This window comes from Polistes dominula, unplaced genomic scaffold, assembly GCF_049000335.1.
Source record: "Polistes dominula isolate Pdom_NZ unplaced genomic scaffold, Pdom_raw_medaka contig_31, whole genome shotgun sequence".
Taxonomy (NCBI): Eukaryota; Metazoa; Arthropoda; class Insecta; order Hymenoptera; family Vespidae; genus Polistes; species Polistes dominula.
Window position 1 is genome coordinate 720,110 of NW_028300925.1, and position 19,906 is coordinate 740,015.

Sequence of the window (19,906 nt, forward strand, 5' to 3'; positions counted from 1 at the left end):
CTCCTTGTGTTGGTCGACCAGCCGAATCGCGAGTAGCCCTTTTCGGTCGAGCGCCAACGGTCAATGAACGTTAGGCCCATCGGGGTCTCCCGTTTCGTTCGGGGTTGGACGAGGTCAAGGGATCAGCTGCGGTCGGCGAACGTATGCGCGAACTTACGGAATATATGTATACTCTATCTTTCTCTTATACACATAAACGCATACACACACATACACACACATACACACACTCTTTCAAACACAAATAAACACCTACACGAATATAACGAAGGCGTGGAGAGGGGTCTCTCCTTCATCGGTAGATTTAGGTCACCGGGCCGATGAGGGGATGACCGACCAAAAGAGAGGAGGAGGTGGTGGTGGAGGTGGAGGCTAGTAGTACGTTGCCCTCTTCCTTTCCCTCCCATCGACTCTTGAAACATCTATGACAAGATAATCGGACCAGGGTTTTCTCTGCCTCTCCCTCTTTCCTGCCTGCCGAACGCACTCGTTTTCATCTATCGTATTTCTCATAAGTTATTTCGACTTTCAGAATGTTTCGTCTAAAATCATAGAAAATGATTATTTGTTTAATATTTATTTTAATTTTTTTTTTTTTTCATAATTCTTAAGTTATAAAGTAGATAAATAATCTATTTTCTCGCGTCAATTATTGCAAATTTTATTGGAAAAGACATCGATGTAATGGAGGAAGTTTGACGTTATTAAATTTCACGTAAGAATATTTTTCTTAATTTTGTTTTAGGGAAGAAAATCGATGCAACCATTTGAAAATTCCAAATGTAATGGGTAAAACACGGAAGGCATCGATATATCTCACTAGGAGTACGCCTACTACTTGATCATTACTTGGCACCAACCTATCAACGTCGGCCGATTGGTTCACAAGAAGGAAGGAAGAAAGAAAGAAAGAAAGAAAAGTAACATAAGAAAAAGAGGGAGAATCAAGTTCTCTCACGTTTCTTTCATACTCTTTTTTGTTCCCTCTTTTCCTCCTTTCTTTCTTTCTTTCTTTCTTTTTTCCTCCTTACTCGCGAAACACACTCGCACGAAAAGTTCTCCTCCGGGAGAACAGTCGGTGGATATGTACGCCTTGGCTATGGCACAAAGATATTAAGCACCCATACCCCAACAACGACGACAACGACAAGAACGTTGATACCGGTGTGGTGGTGGTGTTGGTGGTGGTAGTGGTGGTTGGGATTGAGGGTGGGAAAGTGCCGGTGGAAGTTTGGTAGGGGTCAGATGAGCTCGCAAGAGAGACTGAGATAGAGATGGAAGGATATTGAAGAGGGGAGGAGAGAAAGAGAGAAACAGAGAAAGAGAGTGAGAGAGCGAGAGGTTCGTGAGCAAAAGACGACTAAGATGTGTAGGAGGGGAGAGAAAGATCGCGAGGAAGCGGAGTTACCTACGGAAGAAATAAGTGCGCGCGTGTAATGCTGATGGCGAATATGGTGGAGGTGGGTGGGAGGAGTACCGCGAGAGAACGAACGATCGATTCGAACGTAGCCGGCGACATTCTTTGGTGAAGCGAGAGGAGGGTGGGAGGAGGAGGAAGAGGGCATGGTCCCTGGGAGGTGGAGGAAACGCGGTAAAGAGGGCCGTCTCGCGGTAGAAAGAGACGGAGGGAATGTTAGAGAGATCGTTGGAAGGAGGGCGGGCCGGAGGATCTGAACGTATACCTCCGAGAGAGGTTGGTAGAGGAGGAGGGGTAGAAGTCGCGAGGAAAAAGAAGAAATCCCCACTCGTAGAACAGTCAGCGCCGCCGGTACGTTCTCTCGTCGAGTCGTACTGTCCTCGGTCTCTTTCTATCACTTTCTCTCTCTGTCTTTCCCATGGAATCGTGTATCTGCGCGCGCGTGTTACTGGCTCCCGGGAAGCGCCGAGAGAAGCGCCGTCGCGCTCTCTTCTAGTCAGTCCTCCTCGTCTGTTCTCGCTGTTAGTCGTGGCTCGAAGAACCGAAGCGCGTTCCGTCGTGCTTCTGCTGCTGCTAGTGGTGGTGGTGCCTGGTGGTGGTGGTGGTAGTGGTGGTGGTGGTGGTTGCCACGTCGTTGTGTCGTCGTCGTTGTTCTGGTAGTGGGGAGGATAAAGAGAGAGGGGCCTTAGAGCGCTGGTAGACCCGCCACCAACCGAGGGAAGGTTTCGTAGGCGTCGACGTTCCCTACCCAAAAGCCAATGGTAAAGCTCGTTCGTCTGCTGGCTCCGCCAACCGGATTGCCTGTTACGCGCAGAGAACGCCCATCCTCCCCGTTCGCACTGCTCCTACTGATGTTTTTATTTATTACATCTGTGACTGGGTAGGGAAATACTCCGGACTCGACCGAGAGAGCGTTTGCCACTTTGAGAACGAGCGACGCGCGTCCCTGCGCGAGTTACCGTAGTCGTCGTCGTCGTCGTCGTCGCCGTTGTCGCCGTCGTCGTCGTCGTCGTCGTCGTCGTCGTCGTCGCGGTGATTTTCGTCGTCGTTGTCACCGCTTTCGTCGCCGTCGCCGTTGCTGTCGCCGTTACCGTCGTCGGCGTTAGTAATTCTCTTTGTCGAGTTCGCGTTCGCGTTATTTTTCTCATTTCGATTGAGTGTGATCGTCGGATTGTCTGTGATTGCCGCGTCTAAAACGTAATCGGCATCGTTTACCTCCTTGTCGTCATTGTTGTTGTCGTCGCCGTGTTCGTTGTTGTTGTCGTCTTCAGGACGTCGTCTTGGACGTCTCAGTTTGAGCTAAGGATGCTTGCGATGGACGACAAATGGACGCCGATTCGTTCATTCGTCTAAGTGCAAACATCAAGACTCGCCGAAAAGATATGAGCAAGACTTGTCGTGTTCTCGCGTATGGTGAACCTCGTACTTTCTCTTGCAATCGTACGGGACAAGGATTTCTCAAGTGACAGTGATAAGCTTTATTGGGACGGTCGACATTGTAGATATATTACAACGACCCGGTGATCTTAAGTCAGCGTGTTTTTTTTCATATTGTGATACATATATGTAGGTATATCTTCGCGAACATAGTTATTCATCGTTGTGGCTTAGACGATACAGTCTACTACTATTGAAACGACGTGAGAGAGGAAAGTGCTGGAGAGAGAATAAGTAGAAGAGATAAATCAAAGTAGACCAGAGAGAAAATTTAGCCACCGATGGACCACGGAGCGATGGACAGCTCTTCCGAACACAGCAGTCGTGCCAGTCCTGTAACCGGCAGTCCAAAGCATCCTCATAGTCCATCAGCGCAACAGAGTCAACAGCAACAGCAGTTGCACGGCTCCCAGCATCAATCCTCTTTACAATCCCACCCTCGAGATCAGTTACGTGAACATCAACAGCAACAACAACAGCAGCAACAACATCGTGGTGTACCGACACCAGGCTCACCGACGAGAGGATCACCACCGCAGGGTCTTCCCCTGAGTCCACCGCCTCTGTCGGCCGGGGGAGGACCCGGTGCACCTCCAGGAATGGTACCACGAATGCCGGGACTACCGCCACCGGGACTGGGTCTGTTGGGCCAGCTAGGTGGGATGCTAAGCGGTCATCATGGATCACCTTTGGAATTGATGGCTGCTCATCATGCTGTATTACCACCCAGATCGTATAACAGTCCACCACCGATCAGTACCAGTGATCCAACCGCGAACGAATGTAAACTCGTCGATTATCGTGGCCAGAAGGTTGCTGCTTTCATTATTGCCGGTGATACAATGCTCTGCTTGCCTCAGGCCTTTGAGCTCTTCCTGAAACATCTCGTGGGTGGTTTACATACCGTCTATACTAAGCTAAAGAGACTAGATATCGTGCCGTTGGTATGCAACGTCGAGCAGGTTAGAATCCTACGCGGTCTCGGAGCCATCCAACCGGGCGTCAATCGTTGTAAACTTCTCAGCTGCAAGGACTTCGACATTCTCTACAGGGACTGCACAACGGCCAGGTAGGTTAAGCGATAATTAATCAAGTTATTCCACATTCTACGAAGATTGATAGATCAAGCGTGAGATCGACGTAATCGAAGGAACCAGTTTGAAGATTATCTAACTTGCAGATAACCAAACTCGTGCTAATTTCTTTCACGCCTCAACAAGCAAAGTTATTTCTATGGGAAATATATTTACATACTTGTCAATTCGTCTCTCAAAATCCTTCTAAAACTCACCGACAAGTCAGCTCGATAAATCCAAGAGATAAGTCAAGCATTTAGGTATAGGTTGGAGTGATCGCGCGAAGGCCTTACTCGCGGAAGCTACGATCCTCGCATACATTAATAACGGATGGTGTCGCCCCTGGGCAACACTTTATCTTCACCCATCCGCCTTTCGGCGCTACTGCTCGGCCTAAAAGTACTTTAATTGTCTACCACCTACCGTTTCTTAAGACTTAATCATCGTTTAGACTTGTTGCCTGCCGGCAGTCAACATCTCCCGAACATCGATGCATTCTCACGATAGTATTCTTTCATAACTTCCAATGATGAATATTCTTATGAATTTTAGTGTCAAGTAAATAAGGAAAAATATTTAATAGATAGAGTTAGGTTCGATATAAAGCTAAAGTGTTGTTAACACGAGCTCTCGTGGCACGTGCTCGTGTTTCTAGGATTGTCACATTGAGTTTCGTGCCAACAGGTGTCCCTTTCACGGCAGTTTCTCTGAATGAATCGTCCCCACTGAGAGAGAGAGAGAGTAAGTGAGAGAGAGGAAGGAACAGAGAGAGAGAGAGAGAGAGATACAGAGAACGAGAGGTGGTGTACTACAAGCTTACCCCACCTACGCTACAGACGACAGACGAAACGGAATGGTAAACGGAACGAGGGGATCCCAACTTCTCCCAGAGAAAATGTTGTCAGTTTCATCTTCAGTTCCTAGTCGACTTATCTATTGATTAAATTCCTATTCTCGTACTTAAATCGAATCTATCAATTTTCTACACTTTTTCCATCTTTTCTTTTCGTATTTCTTTACAATTTGTTGATGGACGATGTATCAATTTTGAAATAAATCGAAGCAAGTATCTCGGACAACATTTGTCCTGTGAGAAACTAACCATAGCAGTCACAACGGAAACGGATTCAACGCGACACAGAGAAGGGAGAAAGAGGATCGAGGGAGAGTCAAGAAGAGAAAGAGAAAGGGAGAAAGAGGGAGAAAGAGGGAGAAAGCCGTAGGGATAGGGATCCAAATAATCCCAGTCGCAGTCGCAGAAGAGAACAGAACTCTGCGAGCCGTCGGCTCGTGCGGGTCTTATTATTTTCTTACGGATCGTCGAAATTCAGTTTCTATCATTCTATGTTGTTCAGAATTATTACAGTATTCAAAATAATATTCACAAAAAACTTTCTCTCGTGTCGCTTTTATTGTTAAACATAATTTAAAAGATTACTTTCGTTAGAACAGAAATGGGGAAACCAAAATTGTAGAAATGAATAACCATCGATTATGTTTTTCTGAATGAGGAAGCCGACGGTGAATGAACTGTGAAAGTCAATGAAATTAATTCTTTCGATTCGTTTAATAATAATTAGAAGACTCATGTCTAATATTTTTTACCCTATAGTCTTGTTCTTATCATCGTTGTTGTATGTCGTATAAGAGAAATTTTAAATTAGCTAGATATATTGGACATTATCAGAGATAGAAAGAGTCGAAAGTTTAAAGAAAAAATGAGATGATTAAGAGGTCACGGTAGAGAGCTTGTGTGTGGTCCGATCGCGTGTACCATTGGCATCGTTACACTCTGATAATGCACGATCATGCCAGTAACGGCAACAACGACTACAGGGAAACACAGATCTCTTGCATTTACAGCCAAACATTGAACATGTATGTGCATATACATGTACACGATCTCGATCGACTACAACCATCGTAGTTGCAATACTTCTACGAGGTGCAGTCTGCTGCAGTATCACAACTACCACTACTAACACCATCTCCACCAACAACACCCAGCAGCAGCAGCAGCAGCATCGATGCAACAGCATGCATCGAGAACCGCATCGATAATTCAAGAGCTTTTTTCTTGCGGTTTGCCGGAGCAGCACGGCGCCAGGTGCGATGCTTCGTTCGTTTATTCGTTAGTTCGTTCGTTCGTTCGTTCGTTCGTTCGGATTCGCCAATGATATAGAATCGATGTTCAAGAGTTTAATCATGTATTCTTTAAATACATTCATCTATTAGAAATTAAAACACTTTGGGCGACGGAGGTCCTCTAAAATTCTTTCCTCTTGGAAGGATGTTTACGTTCTTTGTAGATTTTTCTTTCCCTCTCTGATAACTTGAATTAGTATCGTAACATTTTCATGTATGCATTAGGAACAATAGTTCTGCAATGATTTTCAATCTGATTTATCTATTATTTAATATTAAATAATACTAGTAATGTGAAAAGTCACTTGGAGTAGTTACTTTTGATCAGATTAAAAGATAAAATCTAATCGTCTGTGTAGATCACCTTGTTGACCGATTTTGGTCTCGATCGACATAGGAAAAGTAAATAAATCGATTTATTTATTAATATCCATCTATCTCAATTTTCCACGTTTTAATGTTTTCGATTGATCATGTTTTTCTTTCTTTCTTTCATTCTCTCTCGATCATCATCTTTTTATTTTATTTATTTCTTCTTTTTTCTTTTAGTAGACAACTAATTAAAGACGAGAGGGCTCGTTGCGCACGAACGTTCACTGCAATCCAATGGGATAATATAACCAGCTAGTATATAATCGTTGCTTCGGCCGAGTTAGGCAAATTAATTAATATAATTGACTCGACTCGTTAGCCGCGTACAAAGAGGGCCCGCATTATTATTTCCTTATCGATCATCGTGACTATCGCGATCGCAATAGGTACAGAGTTAAAGAGAGAAAGAAAGAGAATCTTCATCGAGATGAGATCATTTTAAAATGAGGATCGTTTTAACAATCAATGCCTTACAATTCCGCCTTCGCACATATCCAACAAAGATTATTTTTATTGACCTCATCTTTAACGTTCATCATTTAAATCGATATTACAACTTTCATGTCATTAACATTTTCTTTTTGATCATTAATCGATTGACATATACGAGTCATTAATTAATATTAGGTCAAAGTATCATTTGATAATAATACAATTAAATAATAGTTAAAAAATAAAAAAAATAAAAGAAATGGGAGAAGAAGAAACGCGTAGCTATTTCCGTTTGATTCTTTTCCTTTTTTTTTTCTGGTAATTTAGTATAATATATAAAATATATATCTATATATATATATATTCGTTTATGTGTATCTTCTTCCCATCGTAACGTCAGAAAACACCGTAGCGCCGTACGTGGGAGCACTTGAGCGTCCCTGGACTATAATTCTATGCACTATTAGCCGTTTAATTATAAAATTGTGCATAGATTAATTGGCTCTCGTAATGGCCTGAACAATGCACCGGCACGTAGAGTACGCAAAAGAGAGAATAACAGATAAAGAGAAAGAGAGACAGAGACAGAGCAGTAATGAAACAAGATTATGTGAGTTAAGCAGAAAAAGAAAAAGAAAAGAGAAATAGAAAGAGAGAGAGAGAGAAAGAGAGAGCTCTTTATTAATATTTATTTCCACCGTTCGTTATTTCAACGTTCTTCGTTGGTGCATAGTCCCGATGCATCGATGCGTGCGTATGAGGAACACGGCTCGTCTAACACCCATCCTATTCTTCTGTCATGTGTACGTGTGTATATGTGTACTCATTTTTTACCTTCATAAATCATACGAATTAAGCACGATTTGAATATTTCTCGCGTTTCTACCCTTCTCCTCACCAACGAGGCAACTCTTTTCACGATTTCGACGACCCTTCTTATTCTATCTATTTTACAAAGAAATAATTCGAATTATCTTTGTTTGATTAAATCAAAACATTCGTTAGATTATTTGTATAAAAATAAGATGATTTTATTGAAATCATTGTTATTCAAATACGAGTAAAATTATCTTCTCATCTTTTTATTCTTTTGGATATTCTCTCTTGCTCTCTTTCTATCTGTTTTTTTTTTAGTTTGTTAGTGTACACGTTTAACAATTGTATCGGTTATGGCAGCTGGCCTTCTCTCTCTTTCTCTCTTTTTTCTCCTCTGAGAGCCGGTACGATATTATAAGGGCTTGTATGACCCCATTGTTGGTTTTGCTTTTGATATAGATACGTGGTAGACTTTATAGTAGCGACTACCTACGCTAGCTGCATCTAGCCTAAACCACCTTTCTCTTTCTCTCTTTCTTCTCTTCTTTTATTCATCGTTTCTAATCGTAGATATAGAAGAAATACAATATAACGTATGTACTTGTGTTCCTTAAAAACGCATTTTCAATCGACATTTCAAATGTTCCGTTGGTTATGAAGAAAAAGATTTTTTTTCTTTCCTTGTTACTGTTGTTAATGTTATTATCTTTGGATAAAGAAAAAAAAACAAAAATACTTGATATAATTTTTCTTTTTTTTTCATTTCATTAAGGAAAACAGATATTACAATATATTTATGTAGAAGAAAAATGAATTGATATACGTCATTTTGTAAGCTGTAGGACGATTTTATCGATTTGCAAAGTTCGCGTACCTACTCGGAGAGAAGCTTTAATTCCTTCTTATACAATCGTCTCTTAATTCAGGAAAATTAATTGAAAGTACAAACCTGGGGAGGAACCTCTTTTCTTTTCACAATATCTACCAGCCAACAACGGCAACAGCAATAGCAATAGCAACAGCAACAGCAACAGCAACAGCAACAGCAACCCTCGGCCCACCAGAACCACTACCCTCACCTTTACTTCCTCCTCCTCCACCATCACCAGCCTTCGTCCAGTACTGTGCATCACGCTCGTAATTCCTGGTAATTAATAATCTGCAACAAGTAATAATAAAGCCAGTAATCCGGCTGGCTGGCGTCGTGGCAAGCGGCGTTCTTAATTCTAGATAATTAATGCAAAGACAAACAAGAAGGATTAAATCGTCTCTATCTTTCTCTTTCTCTCTCTCTCTCTCTTTCTCTCTCTCTCTCACTCTTTCTCATTTTCTCGATCTTTCTCTTTCTTTTTCCTCCCCCTTCTCTGTCTCCATTAAACGAAATCTTTTCTTTGCAAATTTCTTTCCGACCATTATCGTCGTATCTCGATGTCAAAGATGGCCGACGGAACGAAATGTTTGCCAAAGATTTCAATGAAAATCTCACGTTTCTTCTTCTTCTTCTTCTTCTTCTTCATATTTGATTAGTATTTTACATTCACGATAATATTACCTACCTAGTTGGGAAAGTATGGAAATTAAATTTAATTGAGTTTTTTCTTTATTATTTTAATCATTAAAGTTTGATTATATTGTTATTTCAAATATATATATATTTAAAATGTAGAAATACAGAAATATATGTAATGAGAGTTGGTTTATATTATCGTTTCACGTTAGAAATGTTCGCCGATTCAACGTAAAGAAAAAAATACGTCTCTTGGTAGTTTCGCGAAAAAATAAGGAACTCGATAAAAAGGCTTATCGCATTTATTCTCCTCCTCTCCTCTCCTCGTTGTATGTAAGTACTTAGAAGTTTCTAACGACACGAAAGGGACACGAGCGTCTTGCTCTCATAAAATCCGTCCAGGTCGTCGCGATTGCGAGTTTTACTTACCTGAGTTCTACCTATTTGCGCGAGCGTGATCGAGATCACGCGACACTTCATATACACGTCTTAAAGTACAATATATATATGTATGCGTGGTTAAAATCTTTTTGCTACGAATTACACGGTAGTAAAGTTATTTTTAATATTAGATGAATACAATTTTTGTTGTTGTCAAAAGAACGATATTTCTTAGATCATCTAAATCTCAACACTAGAGCTATCGAAACAATCTAAATGACAAATTTTATAAATTGCAATTAAAAATTACTCAAATTTATCATTGCACACACACACTTATTATTTATTCTTTTTTTTTGTATTTCAAATATTAATAACAAGAGAAAGAGAGTTTAATATTATTAAATTAAGCTCGAGTAACTAAAGTCACAATATTATTATCGATGAAAGTGGAAAGAAGAAGACGAAGAAGAGAAGAAGACGAACAAGTAGAAGAAGAAGAAGAAGAAGAAGAAGAAGAAGAAGAAGAAGAAGAAGAAGAAGAAGAAGAAGATAAAGAAGAGATCGTTTCTCGACAGGACGTTCGATGAGAACGCTTATGGTACGTCCCATAGAAAAGGAGAGAAAAGTTCGAGAGAGATAGAAAGAGAGGAGGAGAAGGAGACGAAGAGAGAGAGAGAGAGAGAGAGAGAGAGAGACAAGGAAAAGGACGAAAGGGCCCATGGCTATAATCATCGAGGCTTCTCGATGGCGAGATACAAATGCAAGTCATCGGGCTCCGTATTGTATCGCAATGGCGCCAGGCTCCTGTTCACCAAAGATTCTTCCTTCTTTTTCATTTCGTTTTTTTTTTCCCTATCTTTTTCTTTTTTATTTTCCTTTTCATTTCTTTTCCCTATTGCTTACACGTAGTTTCTTTCGCAAAAGTTACCTTTTTTTTTGTTATCATTTTTGAAGCATTACAAATGATTTTATTTGAAGTTCTATACCTAGCTTCTGAAGACTAATCGTGATTAACGTTAAAACGTTGATAAATTATTCTAAATGATGACTTTGTATTTAAGTATTGCTCAACATTTTGTATTACAGTATTTTCGAGAAATTAACTTTTATTTATTTTGCTTTTTTTTCCCTTTCTTTTTATTTTTCCTTCAAATTACATGCATTACTAAAACTAGTTTTGCTCTAATTAGTTATTTTTACTGAACTGGTATTGAAATAAATATAACAGATAGTTTCAGTTTTAAGAAAGATTGTAATAACTCATAAATAATGTTCTATCAAAAGATTAGAAAGAATATGAATAGAACATTAAATCTAAGAAATTGATACAATGGATAATTCTATTATTAAGAATAATTATTATGGCATGTTTAAAAATATGCGAGAAAAATTTTGAAGAAAAAATTTAAGAATTATTATTAAAATATTAAGAGTTAGTTAACAGACGACCACATGGCCGATCGATAGATCCTCGTGCCTGACCAACTCTACTCAGAGATTTAATCGTTTTAAATATATATATATATAAACATAGGTATATACAATGTTATATATTCGAAAGAAGAAAAGTAGAAGCGTAGAAGGGAAGGTCTTCGAACCTAGTTGCATTACGTTCGTATATACCGGTTTGAACTTACGATAGAGGTTTTAATCTTTTCTTAAATTCTCATACCATCTCATCGTTTTATTTTTCATGGCCTTCGAAAGCTTAACTTGTCCTCTTTTGAACAGGAAAGTTTGTACCGACGGAAATCGATCGTTCCGGAACGTACCACTGACCCATATTAAAACAGCTGACTATGCTTGGAACCCGCTTCTTGTTCTTTACCCTCGAACCACCCTCGTAACGGTGGTTACACCCTCCTCGCATACAACACCCCTCGCAAACGTGTCTCCCGCGTGCTTCTATAATCCGATCTCTCTCTCTCTCTCTCTCTCTCTCTCACTCTCTTTCTTTCTCATCCTTTCCTTTCTCAAAGCTTCACCTTGTTTCATGCTTTCTTTCCTAGCAAACCTTTTTTTACCCTCAAAACTTTTCGTATTATTAATTTGTTCATTATTTTTCTACTAACAATTTAAACAAATTCGTTCGAGAAATATTGAAAAAAAGAAAAAGAAAAAGAAAAAGAATATAATAAATGATTTTTATAAAATGTTATATATTATTTTATAAAGAATTTTTTGGTTGGATTTTATTTCGGTGGCCTTGACAAAGTAACAAAAGACTTACATGAAAATCGTTTCTTCCTTTTTTGTTCTCGTCTTTATTTTTGCATTTTTGTTTTCTCATTCCCTTATCCACACCCCTCGATTTTAGTGATTCCTCCCGGTAAATGGCAAGCACGCACGCTTATTTTGCGATGTTCTTCCTGCGTTTTAGAATGCTCGAACGTTTCTAAGATGCACTCACAAATTGGCGAGATTATGCTAGGGATCAGATCGATCGTCAATGCCAATCGTGATCGAACGGATACCCACCACAAGCACGTTATTCATTTTCATTCGACATCGATCGTGATCTATACGCTTGGGAATAGCCCTTGACAAGCAGTTATAGTTCTTATCTGCAAATCATATGGATCGTGAGTTAGACGAATAGAATTAGATGGATAGATCACGTTTACATTTAGACAGATTTCATATTACGTTCAATCATAAAAATCAAATATCTTGTTCAAAATGAACTGACACAATTGTAGAGTTCAAAAGAGTTAATCATTTTCTATTATTATTATTATAAGTAATATTTATTTTTTTTTCTCCTCCAATAAGGTAACACAAGTGAATATCTTATCGGAAGATCTTGAAAGACATAAAGTATATAAATCGTTTCTAAACATTTCTGAATAATGATCATTGAAATAAGCAAGGAGATTTTCACGAGTCGAAGACAAGTACACTTACTCGTTGGAAATTCTCCCTGGGGTACTTTCCCTAGTATATACCTATGTATTACTCTCAAAGCAATTACCCTCGAGTGGACACGCGACGTTGTGAATCGTGTCGACGAGAATGTTTCGACCTTCGGAAGACACCTGAATGCTGGACGTTTGAAGGAGTTTTAAAGACACATACGCGTATTTACGTAACTTTCGAATCCGATCTCAGAAACGTTTGAAAGAGAACACGCGAGGGAAGTTTGCAATGTTTGATGATATTAGTAAGTACTAGGGAGTATATAGTAGTAATAGTGGCTGTCACAACGATACTCTTAGTAATTTCGAGTGATTCGTGGACGACGTCAGCGAGCATATCGCACCCCTTTCTCGCGAGAAGGGTTTTCGTGCGCACGCCAGCCACTCTAACTCGTTACACGCGGTAATTAAACGACGCACGAGAACCGAAACAGCAGTAGTATTGGTAATAATAGTAATAGTAATAGTAGTAGTAGTAACAGATAGGTAGGTAGGTAAGGAAGGTGGTGGTGATGACGGTAGGTAGACTAACATAAGGGTGTATTTAGGCCGCTGTTAAAACTCTTATTTCGACATGAAAATGAACATTGGAATTTCCTTTATTTACAATGACTTTAAAACATTTGAAGTATTGCTTTTTTATTCCGTACAATTCTATCCTATATGCTATATACACGAAAATATACATAAGAGACAAGTATAACAAGACATTTCATTGATAATAAAAAAGAAAGATGACGTTCGTAGAAACAAAGACAGTTTTGGATGAAGTAACCTGAAAATATTGGAATAGGAAAGAGGCCTCGTTTTGTTAGGTTCGCGTGCCTCCGAGTTTGGCGTAACGTCGTGCGTCAATCAAAGAGGGCACTTGCTAGGGTTTCGTATAGTAATGATCCCTGTACTCCATGTCGAGTCGATCCTACGTACATGGACGCCTGATAGTCCATGATATATCCGCGAAGGGTACCCAGCCCAAGAGTCAGTCCAATCAGCTCACTCATAGCCAACTCGGCGTTTGCCAGGCGTCAGGCGAACCGAGGAGCCATCTTTACACGCGTTTGCCTCTGCTCGCGTGATGCACGCATGCCTTTGCTTCTTTTTCTTCTTATTTTTCTTATCCTTCTGTTTCTTATCCTTCTTCCTCTTATTCGTTCTTTCTCTGCCGTTTCGTCAACAGTTTGCTTACAGTCGAGTTACTTCTCTTTCTACATTTGCACTTTTGTATTCTAACATTCCGTATTATATACTGTTATAATTGTTTTACTCATACTACAAGTTGTATTTTGTATAAATACATGTTTGATATATCTAAAGAATGTAAAAAATAAATATCAAAATAAAAGATATAAGAAAGATACACGTTCTAAACAGCATCCACTTTCACGGTAGCACTGATAAACTTCATTCTTTACAATACATTCCATATTACGCTTTACAATCCAAGTCAATTTAAGTTCGATCAAGGAATAGACGATTCTTTGCAATTTCATCGCTTGTATCCTCTCCCTCTTTCTATCTCTCTCTTTCTTTCTTTGAATAACAAAAGAAGATTCAGAGCCGGTTCTCGATATATTTCGGAAGGCATCGTTCTCTCCTGAAATACGTTCGTATCATTTGAACACGTTCGTTCTACACGTTGAGAAGAGTGTCTCGGCTTTCTTTTCGCCGATTTGATTCGGGATCGTTGATGTTCTCTCTCTCTCTCTCTCTCTCTCTCTCTCTCGCGAAACATACCAAAGAATAAGAATAAAAATAAGAAGAAGAATAAGAATAAGAAGAAACAGACTCTTCTCTCTCAACAGATTCTCTCTTCGCCATCTTTTTCTTCTTCTCTTTATTCTTCTTCTTCTTCTTCTTCTTCTTCTTCTTCTTCCAGCATCTTCACGACGACGGTGCCGTGATAATGAAAGGGCAATTTAGAACGATCCGAGAAACGATTCGACTCGGCGAATCTCCGACGATCGAATCCCTTTGGCCCTCTCATTCAACCCGACGAGAGTCAAAGAGTTATCTCTTTCTCTTTTTATTTTTCTATCTTTTTCTATCTTTCTCTCTCTCTCTCTCTCTCTCTCTTTCTTTTACTTTCTTCCATCTTTCTGAAGCTCTCCTCTTCGTCGATAAAAGCAACGATCGACGGTTTCACGCATCCGAGGTAAACGATAAACTTGTGCCTCGGTGACGATAATAATATCTTATTACGAAGAAACACGCGAGCATTCTATATCCTCTATCTATCCATCGTGTAACATCTTTCGCAAGTATTACCTAGTTCATGATCGTCTAAAACGAATCAATTCTAAACGCGTTTGTCTTTCTCTCTTTAGCATTTATATCAATATAAAAAAAAAAAAAAATGTCGACTATTTTATTTGAATAAAAATTTGTCAATTTGCTTAAGTATATACTTAAGTGAATTAACGACCCTTCTAATGTTTCTCAAGGATATTATCGTGTTGAGAGTAATAATAATAATAATAATTGAGAAAAAAAAGAATAAATATAATTTCTAGATAATTTTTTTCTTGTTTATTGATCGCGTGTATTATTCGCATCTTTCTCTTTTCTGAATGGGAATTGTTTCAAGTGTTTCAAACGTTACACCCACGTAGAAAAGAGAAAGAGAGAGAGAAAGAGAGAAAAAGAGAGTCTCGATCTCTTCTGAAAGAGGCTCGAGCGATTATTATCGCCTGACACGAGCCATAAAGTACATTTTAATTCGACCGTACCAACGATATAGAAGATAAGAACGGGCCAGCTCGTACGGTATATCTACGTGTCTATATATATGTATATATATATATTTAAGTACTTGTACACTACCATCCGAGAGACAATCAGACTTGCAAAAACAGACTTGCCTTCTTGATTGGTCGTTTAATCCTTAGAAAATCGATGATTAATCGGAGATGTGGCTTACGTTAAATGACCACAAGAATCGATATTTAATCGTTATATAACATAATATATTTTGCGATAAAAAATATTTTGTATATTATTATAATATGACGTAGACATGTCATATGTGTAGTTAAACTCCTTAACGCACAATTTTTTTTTTTGAAAAAAAAACTGGCCAAAAAAGATAAATTTTTTTTTTATGTAAAAAAACAATTTAGAAAATTGCTCGAGTTAACTCGAGTATGCAACTTTAGGGGTTAAATAATTCAATACATCATGCTTGCAATTGACTTCGTTAAAAAATCGAAAAACGCGTAGAATTAAATAATAATATAATTATAATATTATTGAATCATTTTTTCTCTTTTATTTATTAATAATAATCATTCTTTCCCTCCTCCCCTTTAAAAGGCCTAAGAATTTATATTATTTTATTATAATAACATAATTATAATATTATTTTGAAACACAAGATTTAATGACATATCACTTATATGTATTCATAGGAAAATTGTTAAATCACCCTCAATGAGATTTTTCTTTTTTTTTATTTTCCATAAAATAACGTAGTCGACAATAATTATCAATGGCGTTTACGTTGAATTATCAACTGCAAAATCATCGGCATCGCGGATAAATCAATGAAATGAAAAATGTCTTTTTACCTTTTTAATCTCTCGGTCGAACAGTCACGTCGCAAAGCCGTCCAACTCGCGATTAACAGCGAATCAACGTTTATACACGTTCCGGTAAATCGTTTTTGATCGCGGCTAGCGTTACGCAAGTTCTGCGGTTGTTTTATCTCGCATCACCCTCACGATTCTTCGAACTGGCCGATCTCGTGAAAGAGAAAGAGAAAGAGAAAGAGAAAAAGATAGATAGAGAGAGAGAGAGAGAGACCCGGTTATGAAAGAACGAACCAGTCTAACAGAAAAGAAAGGAAGCAACGTAAGAATTCCGTTGCACGGAGGGGGCATTTCGTGAACGGCAATATTCTGTTGTTGTTTGCTCTACTTGCTCTTTTATTTTCTATATTTCTTTCTTTCTTTCTTTTTTTCCTTCCTACCTTTTATTTCTTTTTATTAATTTTTTTTTTTGCTTTCTTTTTATTTTCGAGCCCTTATATATTCGTAGGATATTTTTCCTTCGACCTTTTTCATTTTCTTGTGAGAATCGTATTACCTTTCTTTCCTATCTAAAAGATGATCATAGAAAATCTTTAAGAAATTTCTAGGTATACACGTTGTATCATATTATATATTACATCAATCAAAACAGACAGTCAATGATTAGAAAGAGCAAGGATCAATTTTGATGAACGAACGAATGTATCTTGTTAATCATATAGCCAATTGTTGTCAACATTTCAATGATCAAAAACGATGTTTTAGTTTTTGAATAACTGACCTAGCCCAGATTCGAACTCACGTTGAACCGGTTTTGAAAAAAGATAAAGAGAGAGAGAGAGAGAGAGAGAGAGAGAGATAGAGAAGTCTCACCGGTGTCTACCAACGATGGAAACATGTGTCTTACGTCTTTCTCCTCCTCTTTCTTCTTTACCTTTTCCTTTTCCTCCCACCACCAAACCTTCCTTCTTTTCTTCCTTCAGTCTTGCAAACGTGCGAGCTTACATAAAACATATATATACATATACATACATTCATACATACATAAATCCGTATAACACGGTTGCACAGTGCAATCGCTTGTTTTCGATTTTATCAGCACGATGCTCATAACTCGTGCGTTGCATGCCTATCTACTCATCTCGATTCTTTTCTCTGTCGGCTTACAATTTCTCCCACTTTTTTTCTCTACACTCTTTCTCTCACTCTCACTTACATTTTATCAGTCACACGAACTACAAGAACTCCAACTGTATAGCCCCAGGTGAAAGAAATCTTTCCTCATTCTTTTTCCTTTTTTTTTTTCTTATTTTTCATTTTAAGAAATTAAATAGTCATGTAAGATAGAAAACACATCAAAGAAGTTTGAAAATGATCTGGACCAAGTCTGTCGTCATTTTGATCAACAATTAGCAATTGAAACGTTCATTTTGACAAGTGACGAGTCAAATAATATGTAAATACATGCATGCGTAGAGTGTCCATGTATCTCTCGATCAACTTATCCGTTTGTTAATAAGCCGTCGAACAAAGAGGATCAGAAAGAGATAGAATCTAAGATAAAAGAGAAAGAGAGATAGAGGTCAATCGAACGAGATAGCTTCGGGCGAACTAGAAGCCGTGTTGCAGCCTCTGTTGCTGCTGTATCAGGTACGTTAGTGTAAGTAAAAACAAGAAAGCTGTAGGTTTGAAGAAGAAAAAGAGTAAGAGAAAAGGAGAGAATCTTAAGGAGCGTTCGAGATGTGGGAGATAAAGGTGGGCTTTAACGGTGGGGAGGGGAGTAAAGGAGGGGTGGGTGGAAGGATCGAGGTACGAATATCGATGAATCGAAATGAAAACCAAACAAGGCCTCCCCAATCGACTTCCCAGCACCGTTCTCGCATCCTACCCAGACCGCCGATAATTGATAGAATAAATTAAATCATTTGTCTTGGCGAGAAATTAAAAAGGTAATTTATATACGTTGAAGAAAAGAGACGGGAAGAAGGATGGAAGAAGGGCCATATCTTTCTCTCTCTTTCTCTTTCTTTTTCTCTTTCTGTTTGTTCTTCCTTGTAAAGAAAAGACAGAGGAAGAATAGATGTGTTTAAAGTACACCCACGATAATTATAAAGATAGATTATTATATTTAATGAACGAGCGATAGAGTATAGAAGAAAAGTGAGAGATTACAAAATACAAATGAATGTTGATAAAATTAGAGTTCGCCAGTTAGAGTTATTAGAAAAAAAATAAATAGAATAAGAAAGTTAGATAGATGGAAAGAGAGAAATACTAAATCAGATTGTTCAAAAGAATAATAACAAAAATCAAATAAAATCAAATAAAAAATGAAAAGAGAGATAGAGAAAGATTCCAGTCAGAGACCTCGCTATGATGATTCCTTTTGTTTTTAACTTGGCTTTCGATTTATTCCACGCTGATGAATCAGGTGCGGCTCTCTCTTTCTTTCTCTCTCTCTTTCTCGTCTACTTCTTCTTAGGAGTCTCGAGGTCGAGATTACTTTTGTGGGCGGGTCGCTTTCTGTCAGTGCCTCCGAGGGTTACGTCCAGGTATAGAAATGCTCTTCTCTTCGTGCGTTCAACGGCGCCGACGTCCTCGTGGTCGCAATCGCCACCACTACCATATCAGAATGGACCTTCTTCTTTTTTTTCTTCTTCTTCTTCTTCTTCTTCTTCTTCTTCTTCTTCCTTTGCTTCATCTTACTTTTATTTCCTTTTGCTCGCTTCTTTCTTCGCGTCTCCTTTGCTTGATTTAGATTGGAATACGAAATACGAATCCCACTAATTACTCCCTCGTTTTCGAGCCACGATATTGCTCTTATTCCGGTCGACCTCGACGCCGAACTCGATTTTACTCCTCCTTCTCCTCCTCCTCCTCCTCCTCCTCCTCCTCATCCTCTTTTTTATCTTCTTATTTTTCTTATTATTCTTTTCTGTCTTCTCTTTACCACAAACGTGTCATGTATCGGGTATGCAGAAAATCAGGACGATGCGCATTCGTTAGCGTTGTAGTTTAATTACAAATAAATTAAAAAAAAAAAAAAAAAAAAAGAAAAAACAGTGCAAAATAGATAATGATAGAAAAGAATATAATTGTTCGAACAATTTATTTTCAATCTTATAAAACGAAAACGATATTAATTTACAATATATATATATATAAATCATGTTTTAAACTCCTAACGTCATAAGAACATGTGACATTGTCTAGTGTAGTACTACTATCATATATATATATATATATATATATATATATATATATATATTACTATTTATATATAATATATATATATTTGTATAAATGTACGCATGCGCAAGCGCATGTGTACGAATGGTTGTGCATCACTGTTTTTGCATCTCTTGTCTGAGAAAACAGAGACGAGGCCGCGGTCCAGGATGGTCGGCCCGTCAAACGTGGCTTCTCCCCACTTTATCTCCATTCCTCTCTCTCTTTTCTCCCCACTCTTTACCCCTTTAAAATCCTCTTCCCCTTCTCAAGAACCTTCGCTAGTCTCGCTTTGGACCACCACCGGTAACTTTCTCCCTACTCCCCGTCCAATCGTTCATCTTACTTCTTCTTCTTCTTCTTCTTCTTCTTAAAAGAGAGAGAGAGAGAGAGAGGTGTGCAACCCTCTATCTCTTTCTCTCTCACTCTTATTCTCATTCTCACTCTTTATCTCTCTTTCTATTTCGTCGTTATTTATTAGCAATCGTAAGAACGATGCGCCTAAACCAATATCATTAACGGCGCCAACGCCATCGAATGCTTATTGGCTTTGCGAACACCGATCGAGAAACGCAAAAAGTAAGTGTTTTCTTTCTTTCCTTTTTGTTTTCTATTCTTATTTTCATTTCTATCTTTTTTTTCCCTCCATTTAC

The 19,906-nt window shown here is 38.5% G+C and overlaps 1 protein-coding gene across 6 annotated transcripts in view; it reads left to right on the forward strand.

Annotated features, from left to right (window-relative positions):
• Positions 1-1,106: 1,106 nt before the first annotated feature.
• Positions 1,107-19,906, forward strand: part of dac (dachshund family transcription factor) — a 218,567-nt gene continuing 199,767 nt past the window's right edge. The window contains exon 1 of one of the 6 annotated variants that reach the window (XM_089171329.1): positions 1,107-3,923. In XM_089171329.1, the coding sequence (XP_089027455.1) occupies positions 3,136-3,923 (788 nt within the window). In that variant the 5' untranslated portion in view covers positions 1,107-3,135. The remainder of the gene's footprint in view (positions 3,924-19,906) is intronic. The other 5 variants (XM_015317706.2, XM_015317701.2, XM_015317702.2 and 2 more) reach the window with 5 other exon arrangements.